This window comes from Marmota flaviventris, chromosome 6 (genome assembly GCF_047511675.1).
Source record: "Marmota flaviventris isolate mMarFla1 chromosome 6, mMarFla1.hap1, whole genome shotgun sequence".
NCBI classification, from domain to species: Eukaryota; Metazoa; Chordata; class Mammalia; order Rodentia; family Sciuridae; genus Marmota; species Marmota flaviventris.
Genome location: NC_092503.1, coordinates 44,348,255 through 44,359,420, shown reverse-complemented (window position 1 = coordinate 44,359,420; position 11,166 = coordinate 44,348,255). Strand labels below are relative to the sequence as shown.

The following is an 11,166-nucleotide window of genomic DNA, read 5'->3' as shown; positions in this document are numbered from 1 at the left end:
AAAACAAAACCCAACTATGATAGCCACAGGCTGAAAGTGAAATGATAGAGACTGATTATAATATGCAAATGGAGCCCCCAAACAAGCAGGATTAGCTACTGTGCCATTTGACAAAGCAGACTTCAAACTAAAATTAATCTGATAAAGAAATCAGGAGAATGATTACATTCACAATAGCATCAAAACAAAACAAAAAAATACCTAGGAATACATGTATTCAAGGTGGTGAAGGACTTCTTCAATAAAAACTGTGGAACACTGAAGAAAGAAACTGAAGAAGATAGTAGAATATGGAAAGAACTCCCATGTCCATGGATATGAGAATATTGTTAATATGGCCATATTACCAAAAGTAATATAAAGATAAAAGAAACTTTGCAACTCCTCGAAGAAAATAGGGTGAACATACCAACATCTAGGGAAAAGCAACAACTTTCTCAGTGAGATCCCTAAAGGTCAGAGGAAATAATACCAGGACTTATAAAAATGGATGATACCAAATTACAAAAGCTTCTGCACAGCAAAGGAAACAATTCAGAATGTGAATAGAGAACCTACAGAAAGGGAAAAAATCTGCTAGCTATTAACATCCACAATATATATATATATACAAAAAAAAAAATTACCACCCAGCAGGGCATGCCTGCAGTTCACCTAAGTGAGCCTGTAATCACAGCAACTTGGAAGGCTTAGATAGGAAGATTGCAAGTTTAAGGCCAACCTCAGCAATTTAGTGAGATGTTGTCTCAAAAATAGAAAGGGATAGGGATGTAGCTCAGTGGTAAGGTGCCCCTGAGTTCAATCCCCAGTACTGAAAAATATATAATTAAGTAAACCTCCCCAAACAAAACAAAAACAAGTTGCTACATACAAAAATCCCCAATTAATAAATGGGCCAATTAACTAAACAGTCACTTCTCAAAAGAAGAAATAAAAATGGCTTACAAGAATATAAAAACATGTTCAACATCTCTAGCAATTAGGGAAATGCAAACAAATTAGGAAAATGCAAATCACACTTAGAATGGCAACCACTGAGAATGCTAACAATAAAAAATTGCTGGAGAGAATATGGGGAGAAAGGAGCAGTTTTACCCTACTGGTGGAATTATAAGTTAGGACAACCACTATAGAAATCAATATGGAGGTTCCTCAAAAGACTTGGAATGGAACCACCATATAACCCATCTATATAACTCCTTGGTATCCTAAAGAATTAAAGTCATCATATTATAGTGATATATGCCCAACCACGTTTACAGCAAGGTGTCCTTCATGAATGAATGGATAAAGAAAATGTGGTACATATACACAATGGAGTTTTGTTCAGCTATAAAGAAGATATTATGTCATTTGTGGGAAAATAGATGGAACTTGAGAGCATTATGTTAAGTGAAATAAGCCAATCTCAGAAAGTTAAGGGTTGTATGTTTTCTCTCATATGTGGAGAGGAAAAGGAAAAGGAAATGTAGGTGGGAGAATCTCACAAAAATTATAGGGAGACTAGTAAAGTAGAGGAAAGGAATGGGGGTGGGGGAAGATGAAGGGAAAGGGGAAATTCTGGGCAACAATATGAATCAGATCATATGGTTATATTGTGAACATGTATAACTATGTAACAATGAACCCTCATATTATGTATAATTATAATAAAAATATGTAAAATATTTAAAATCTAAAATATAAATAAATACAATAAGCATAAACTCATTTTTATTTTTTTTTTTTTAGTTAAAGGGAAAGAAAACCCCAATTCAAATTAAGTATTTTGTAGAAACATTTTTCCAGGAAAATAACAGAGATAGATATCAACTGTGCAAACTCATAGGCAATGGTTTATTCCTTCAGGATTTTATGAGGTGTAAATGAGATAATCCTTACACTGCTCCTTAGCACAGGCTATTATGTAACCATTTTAAAAAAGTTGGTATTTAACATTATTATAATCACCCATTGGTCATGTATTATTTGTATTAATCAAGTACACCCAGATTCTTCAAAAATATGCATTACTAAAATAATGTTTTATTTTACATTCTTCAAAGTCCAGAATTTACACAAATGCTTCAATTCTAGCCTTCTAAATTTGAACAATTTAGTTAAAATTATACATAATAATGAATTATCACATTTTGTTATAATTAATAGTCAAATAACTTGATTTCATAATCATTAATGCAATATACTTTTTTTGTTAAGTCTCACTTGGAATTTAAAAAGTATTTAAAAATGGAAGCAAATTTAATAGAAAAAAGAAAGAATTCTTGTTTGTTTTAACAAAATTTATTATGCAGTAATTACAAAGATTTAAGACTCTTCCATCTCAAATAAAAATAACTGCTATAATTACACACATATTATAGTACCTTATAGAGTGATTCCAATAAATATGACAGGAAATACAGTGGATTTTTAAATTGGAAAACAAATACTTTCTCATTCACAGTGTTTGACACAGGAAAGCCTGTTCACATAAGGATTTGTATAAAGTCATGCTCTTAGTAACAGTCCACACAGAGCTGTGTCAACACAATTCTTTCAGAACGTGAAGTACCGGGCAAACCACTCCTGGCGCTGGGGATCTGGAGAAGCCACCGGGGAAGCTTCACTCTGAGGAGGACTGAATTCACAAAAAGAGAGAATGTAACCCAACATTAAGAGGTTTTGCAAAATAAAGGGAAAAAGCACATAAAATATCAATGTAGATTTTCCCAACTGGTTCCCCATGTCAGAAGCTATGTTTTAATGACTTGCTACTCCCTCTACACTATGATCAGTTCTCCACTCATGAGAGGGCCAGAGTGCATCAGTCAGTTAAGGAGGAGCCCCATCACAAATATTAAAAAAAAAACCCAAAAAACAATTGAGAAAAATAATGTCACCTTTGAAAAAAATTTCTGGAAAAATTGTGGGAATTAAGAGAGAATAAAATAACATTCTCTTTGAGCACCTTATCCCTTTAGTTAATTAAAATTTCAGAATCTGACAAAAACATTTGATTTTCACAGATATGTCCTTATATATAATTGAATTAAAGTAACTAAGTCAAGGTATAGTATTTTTTACTATTTGCATATTTATATTAGACTTTCATTTCATAATTCTATAAGCAGATACTCCAAGAAAAGGAGTGCATTAAAAATAGTCTTTGTCTTCAAAGTTACGTAATTTATACTATCTTAATTTTAACTAAAGATTCTTCAGGTTACTTGAGAAAAAAAAGAATCCCTACCGTCTTTGGGGGAAATTACAAGGCACGCAACAATGTGTAATGGAAACTCCAGTAGTCATGTTCCTTGAGCTCATGCACATGCATCTTACTGATACCTGAACGTACCCATGCACAAAGGAAAATAAGCAACACAAAGTATTTAGCAGAAGTCACATTCAGAGATGTTATTTGATTATTTTTCACTATTTAAAATTAGTCATTAGCTACATCATAAATCACTTAGTTTTAAAGAAAACTCTTCTATACTTGTAAGACTCTTATTAGTGGTACTACCTGACATTTACAGTCTTTAAAATTTAAAATTATAAAAATAAAAAATATTGAACTTAAAGGAGCTTTAAAAAAGCTGTAGTAAGGTGAGCATAAAACAAATGCATTTTTCTGCCTTTATCTAATGGCTGGATAGCTGCACTTCACTTAAAAATTAACTCATTAATACATTTAATCAATAGTTCTACAGAGATTCATATACAAAAAGTCTGGTAAACAGGTAAGAAAAAAATATAAGAAACAAAACCAACTAATAAAAATTATTTTAAAGTTCTGCAATAAGGATAGATTATTAATAAAAAACTGGTGATAATACTAAAAATGAAGCAAATTCATCCATAAATATTAAAATGCTAAATACGTGAATTACATGAACACCTCTTCCATCATTTGAAAATGGATTGACAGTAAAATAAAAAAAATTCTTTGAACAGAATAAAAAGGGAGTTCACTAGAGAGGTGATATAAATATTTTAAAAATATTTCACAGTAATATTTCTTTTCTTAGGATGTTCCTAGAGTAGTGGATTTCTGTAATGTAAGAAGATAAATTTTCTCAAGTTAAAAAAGAAAAGAAAAAAAAAATAACTGGTGAGACAGGGCTCACCTCAAAAATGTCTTGGGCTCTTTGGGTGGCACTGGCTGTGGAAGTGGTTTGCTGCTGTTGAACTCAATATCGTGGACTGGAGAGTTAGGAATGGGATCCAGGCGGTTAGGATGTCCATTGCCCACTCCACTGGATTCCAGAGCACTTAGATTGGGAACACTCACAAACCTGTTTGTTGGTGATTTATCATTCTTCTTCTTTTGCTGTTTTAAAAATAATACATGTGAGGACAGTCCCTGCATAAGGACAAATGAGAAAATAAGAACAGTACAACAGTAGAAGATGTAAATTTGGCATGGGAAAATTTTGAAAGCTTTGTATATATTAAATTAGGATGTTAAAAATTAACCAGTGTTACCCAAAGTGTGGTCTGGGGATCCTTAGAAGTGTTATCTACATGGAATCCTCAAAGACAGACATGCTACCAGGACAGAAAGAATGAGGTAGAAACATTCAGGAGTGGTTCATTCCTAATTGTGAACCACTAATTGTCAAATTAGGGGAGGAGAAGGATGTGGAAAGGAAAAGAGAATATTGGAAGGAAAAAGGGAAACAAGTTGGGGAAAGAGTAGGTCTTGCAGATATCATCAGGTTACATGGATTTAGGCTAAAATTAGGAGAAGGAATAAAGTCAAAAATAATTTTAAAAGAGAAGTCCATGAACTTTAATCATCTGTCAAAGGGAGGCAGTTCTTGCCTGGAAAAAAAAAAAGGAGTGAGAAAATACTTGGTAATGTAGTTTGAAACAAATCTCACATTTCTATTTAAGACCTAAACCTCAGAGAGATAATTTGGTTTTAAATTCACTGTGACAGCTTTCTCAGGAAAGAAAATTAAATCTGTAAAACAGTTTAATTTCTCAATTAATTGGCAGAAGCTTTGGCTGGCTCATAATTTTTTTTTTTAATTTAAAGTTTAGAAAACAAAAGTAATCAATGTTTTTCCCCCCTTTTTTGTTTTTTCAGGAGCATTTGATCACTGAGCCACATCCCCAGCCCTATTTTGTATTTTGCTAGAGATAGTGTTTCCTCCAAGTTGCTTAGCACCTCGCTGTTGCTGAGGCTGGCTTTGAACCTGTGATCCTTGTGTCTCAGCCTCCCAAGCCAATGGGATCACAGGTGTGCACCACCATGCCCAGCAGTCAATGTTTCTCTTACATAAAATTTTAATCAGTCTTTAAAATTAACAGAGATAAAAAGAATACAATTGCAGACTGTCAAAAACCTAGCAGCTTGCAAATCATTATCTTTTAGTTTCAAAATATTTTATTCATACTTCTAGAATCAATGAGTATAATATTGTTATGCAGAATAAAAACTACTACGTGTAGAGCATTTATCTGGCAAGTATAAGGGGCTAGGTTCAATCCTCAGCACCACATGCAAATAAATATATAAAGGTTTTATGTCCATCTACAACTAAAAAAATTTTAAAAGATATTTAGAATATTTTTACTTTCTAATAATTAGATGTATGCTAATTAAATTTATGATTTTCTCTCAAAATGACTTGAGTTTGAAAAAATACAATTAGGGTACACAATAGTACTTTTCTTTCACTTATTATAAAGTAATTTTCTCACTACCTAGACATTTTCCTTTGTGTCATATTCTGTGATTTACAGATTGTATGACAAGGAGGCTATTTTAACATTATTGTTAAAAAATAAAAAGAAGGAAGAGTAATACCTTCTTCAGAACTATTTGGGAAAACTGAAGTCATTGTTAGGGATCAAATGTAGCTGAGAAGTTCTTATAAATCTATCTTGCATTTTCTTATTCTAATCACCAGAGGGCATACTAAGTACTCTATTTTTAAGAAACCAAAAGCATCCTTTGTGAAGTTCTACAGTAATGGTTTTATAGTTGAAATTTTTCATTCCAATAAAATAACAAATGAAAACATATTTCTAATGTCTTAATTCAACAAGTCTTATAATTTTGATTTACAACTAAAAAGGTTATGCAACCCTAAATTATCACTTTAAAAATAATTCTATCCATCCATCCACCTGTTAATTTCTTCAGAACTGTCTATATAATTTCTTAAGTCAGGAAGTATTTAAGGTTCTAGAGATAACAGCTATAAGCTTCTCTACTTTAGTCATTTTACTGCACAAAACACTTTTAAGTTCAAAGTTTGAAGCATTTTAACTTGTAAAAAGAAGGATGGGTTCAGTGTTCTTAACAGAGAAGTTTTAAGAGCTTTGGAAGCAAAATTTGTGAGTAAGGGCCTACTAGAAATTATCATGATGAGAAACTTAATAAAATCTGAAGAAAAAATAACTTTATCATTAGCACTTTTATTTATTCTACTACTGATTTCTCCCCAAAGATTCATAACTCCTGGGAAGCTGATATACATTTATTTATTTATTATGATATACATTGCTTTATTTCCAGAATAATATATGGTGAATTGACGAAAAAATGTTGAAATTTTGCAACTAAACAAATATTCATTGAATACCCACGTAGTCAAAGCACGATAATCAGAGGCATGGAAACTGGGGTAAAAGAAAGTATAAGATCTAGCCATGTCCATTTCAAGGCTCTTCTATATATGTCTTAGGAGAGTAATAAAGTATGAGAATAAGCTATATTTAATTTTGATACTCAAGAAGTAAAGTCCTTTTCTTTCTTTTAAAAAAATTATTTAGTTGTAGATGAACACACATTATCTATATTTATTTTTATGTGGTACTGAGGATTGAACCCAGTGCCTCACACATGTGAGACAAGTGCTCAGCCCACTAAAGCCCTTTTCTGGACAACAAAAATAAATTCCATTAAGACTGTAGGCTGTTTTTTTTAAAAAATATTTTTTTAGTTGTAGATGGACACAATATCTTTATTTTTATTTATTTATTTTTATGTGGTGCTGAGGATTGAACCCAGGGCCTCACATGTGAGAGGCAAGTGCTGTACCACTGAATTTTCAATCCCAGCCCAAGACTGTAGGCTTTAAGCTAGGGATAGCGATGGGTCTCCAAGATTGGAGTGTCTTTCTGGACCCCATGAAGGATTGTGATCAGTAAGGACATGATAAGAAATCTACAAAAAGAGAGTTAGTAGTTTTTTTTTCCTTTGGAAATACAAAAAACAAAAAGATAGAACAAAGGTTTTATTAGTAAAATATTTTAAGGCATATCAAATAAATATTAAACAGTTTCATTCTGAAACTAATAAAGAACTCATAAATTCTGGTGCCAGATTATTAAATTAAAAAATCATTTTTTGAGATTTCTATTCTTTGCCTCTCCAAATAATTTAGTAAATTTTTAATCAAGTGTAAGTCATGCCCCTGTTTTACAGTGTTTATAGTACATACCTTAGCCAATGGATTAATAACACCAACAGTAGGACTTGAGTTAAACACTTTGTTGAAGTTAGTTTCTCGATTGACTAATTCCAGCTGATAAAATTTATTATCCTCCTGTGCAAAAGAATTATAAACATCTTTTCAACATTTCTGTTGAGTATTTAGAAACTTAAACGTATAAATGCTGTTTCATTCAAAATTTAGTATAAAACCTATATACCTTGTTCAAAGATTTCTAGACCTGATGTTGGTGTCTTAAAGGTTTCTGGTAGGTAAGTTTTCAACACTTTTTAACCCTATGCTCAGGGTCTCAACTTTACCCTTAATGTCTTTTCATTCGAGACCAGATATAAGTGTTTTATTTGATCTCATCTCTGTTTCACAGGGCTGAATGTGGTGTTTGAGTTGGTCTAACTCATAGTTATGGGCCTGTGTGTATGGATGAGTTGTTTCTATATATGAAGATGACTCTCTGACATATCATTATTCTTCAATACTTGATCTCATCTAACCTTTTCTTTGAGATACCACTGTATTTTATCAAAGGCAACAGGGGAAAAAATGAATGGACCATATAAAACCTTTGTCTTTGGCTTCAATGAGTAAGGACAACAAGTAGAAGAGTGTGGGTGAGAATTTAGGGTTGTGCTTTAGTAGAACTAGATTCTATTGGAATCTAGCAGTACTAGATCCTTCATCTTCCTCTTATTTACTACTGACTGTCATTTAAGTCTTACAGAACTATGGTGTTCATGAGGGTGAAACAATCTTGGCTGCATTTCTGGCCCTGCTAGTGACTGACTGTGTTGCTTTGGAAAGTTTCTTTATTCTTTAATGCCTAAAACCTACCCTTCTGTGAAGATAAACTATGCTTCTGTAATACCCCTCCTGAGTAAGAACTGGAAAACCAATAGCTACTTTATGGACCATAAAATATATTTATCAAAACTGCTAATTGCATGTGTGAAAAGATAGTAATTTTCCATGAGTCTAAAGCTATAAGATAGAGCTATCTATGAAGACTGTGCTCATGTGTATGATGCTTACAACACTGGGTGATTGGTGGATAGAAGCAGTGTACCACACTATTTACCCAAGGCCTCCTCCCAAGTTCCATCTATGGAACCTAATCTACCCTCTTGTTTTCAGCGGTACTTCTAGATCCAGAAAACAGGACGAGTTTCCTAAATTCTCTCTCTCTCTCTCTCTCTCTCTCACACACACACACACACACACACATATTTAGTTGTTAATTGACCTTTATTTTATTTATTGGTACATGGTACTGAGAATTGAACCCAGTTACTCACACGTGCTAGGCAAGTGTTCTGCCACTGAGCCACAACTGCAGCCCAAGAAATATACTTTTAATAAAAGGACTTAAGAAATAAATGCTACTCTCAATGCTCTCTTTGTATGTTAATATCTAAAGATTTTAGTTGAATAAATCAATGAACATGTACAGTGATTAGGATTATATTTCTTGTTTTACTTTTAAAAATGTTCATTTACTAGTAGCAGTAAAAAGCAGTATTTTAATTATTGACATATTTTAGAAGACTCTGAAATGTTTTATAAATTTTAAAACACTTGTATATTTTTTCATCCTTAAGGAAAAATGGCTTTAATGAAGGACATTTATTTATTGTTCAATCTGTATTTTCTTCCCAGACACACTTCTCAGGGCCCTTGGCACCTCTATGTTATTGAGTCCACAAGAGACCATGGAATCCTTTTTATATAGCATCTCTGGATCAGTGTGTGGTGGAACACAGTTTAGGAAATTAACATGATTTCCTAAACTGTGCATGGATGTGTTAACTGTTCCTTCCCAGCCAGTTCTAATTCTATATGTATAATACACATACATAGATATACTTCACTGGTATATTAAGTGTTTAGTGGTAATGACATATTTAATACTTGACATGTTAAACGTTCAGTATGCAATGGAGATATTCTGTACTTTTCGTTTTCATTTAGAATTACTTAAAAATATTCCCCATGTTTTCCCAAACAACAGTCTATTGATAAATAACAGGGCTATACCAAAAATAAAATATCTTACAATTAGTTTCTTTATGACCTGGTCTCTCTCTGTAAGCATGGCTTTTAGTTCTGTAATCATCTGTATATCTTCTGGTTTTGATTCTCTCTTTAGATATTTTTCTTCCACTTCTTCTAGTCTAAAAACAAGAAAACCTTTAGCTCATTGATATGACTCAAACACATCTTTTTGTAATAACCTAGTTTCCAATTAGTCCAGGTAAACAAACACAAAAATTAAAAAAACCCTTTTTTTGTAATAAAAAAACTTTCAAACCTAATCATATGATTTGCCTCAAGAGCTATATATAGTGTTATATTAACAGCTTTGCAGGGACAGATAACATTTAATGCTTTGCAGGTTACTTTTGGAAGAATTTGCTCATTTTAAGTCACTGAAGAATATCCAGAGATGAAGTGAAGTAAGGTGAGGTGAAGTCTGCAAAAGAAATGACATGCTGAATGATACTAACCTAACAAACATGGGTTTAATGCTAGCAATACAGGTTTACTATTGGGCTCAGTTACCATAAATACAATATTGTGAGATGACATAAGGTTTGGTGACATATATAAAAGGAACAAGAAAATATACACAGAAATGGAAATGAAAACACACACATATATGACATACTTCTCTCCTTATTTATGAGAAATGCAGTTTAAAAATTCTATATCAGCCAATACAAATAACAGTGGGAAAAAAAGGTTCTTCAAGTAAAAGAAGAATCTTCTTTCTTTGTAGGCCTATTTTTTCCCTGAATGGTAAAAGATGGCAATAAGATTGAATGCCACTGAAGAATAAATCAGAGGTCTGAGAAATAGGACAGGGCAGATTAAAATGAATGTAAATGAAAACTTCTGGTTTGTTTTGAAAGAAAAAAGCACTTTCAGCTTTAGAAAATATAAATAATTAGAATTATTAAACATTTTTATTGTTTTCAGAATATAAAGGACAGAATTTAAGCTTAAGTCATGGGTAATGAAGATTCATAGAAAAGTTTATTCACTCAATAAATATTGAGTGACTTCTAAATGATTATCTAGAAACCAGTGATCTATCCCTGCATCACTATTCTCAAATACCAGAAGGGTACTAGGAGTAAAAGCCCTCCTCAACTCAGTCTAAGCTAAAGATTTGAAGATAACACATTTGGCTACCTACCTAGCCTTGACTGAAGCTCTAATCTGTCATGTGTGGAGGGCTAAGGGTGATGAGGAACATGGGGTTAGAAAATAACCACCTAAGGATCTTTTATTATCTATACTTTTACTCTTTTGGGACAATGCAGACTAAGAGAAAACTAATGTGATTCTCTGAGCTCGCGCAAAGTGGCCCTCCATTACATCATGATATGGAAGGGTTTATTCTTACGTATTTTATGGGCAATGATTTTAGGAAGGTTAAGAAATACTATCTCTTCAAGGAAATGACATTTGGGCTTTATGCTGGGGTAGCCACAAGATGTCACTGGAGTACTTTATTTTAATCACTACAAGCAAAGTACAAAACTTGTGAGCTGCTTCCTGTACTGAATAAGAATACTTGATATAAATGGTAGTTAAAAAGCTAAATTGACAGCCTTATTTAAAACTATTATTTCTTTTTAGTTCCATTATTTATTATTTAAAACTATTATTTCTAGTGCATTGAGAAGTTAAGGTAAAGTGAATATAAATCAGTTGAAAC

At 32.4% G+C, this 11,166-nt stretch overlaps 1 protein-coding gene across 3 annotated transcripts in view; it reads right to left on the bottom strand.

Moving 5' to 3' along the window:
- Positions 1 to 2,410: 2,410 nt before the first annotated feature.
- The window catches only part of Fam184a (family with sequence similarity 184 member A), a 118,609-nt gene continuing 109,853 nt past the window's right edge, over positions 2,411 to 11,166 (bottom strand). For 2 of the 3 annotated variants that reach the window (XM_027953033.2, XM_027953034.2), the window contains 4 exons: positions 9,499 to 9,616; positions 7,440 to 7,544; positions 4,110 to 4,312; positions 2,411 to 2,620 (listed from right to left, as the gene is read on the bottom strand). In XM_027953033.2, coding sequence (XP_027808834.1) covers positions 2,539 to 2,620; positions 4,110 to 4,312; positions 7,440 to 7,544; positions 9,499 to 9,616 — 508 coding nt within the window. In that variant the 3' untranslated portion in view covers positions 2,411 to 2,538. The remainder of the gene's footprint in view (positions 2,621 to 4,109; positions 4,313 to 7,439; positions 7,545 to 9,498; positions 9,617 to 11,166) is intronic. The other variant, XM_027953035.2, reaches the window with a different exon arrangement.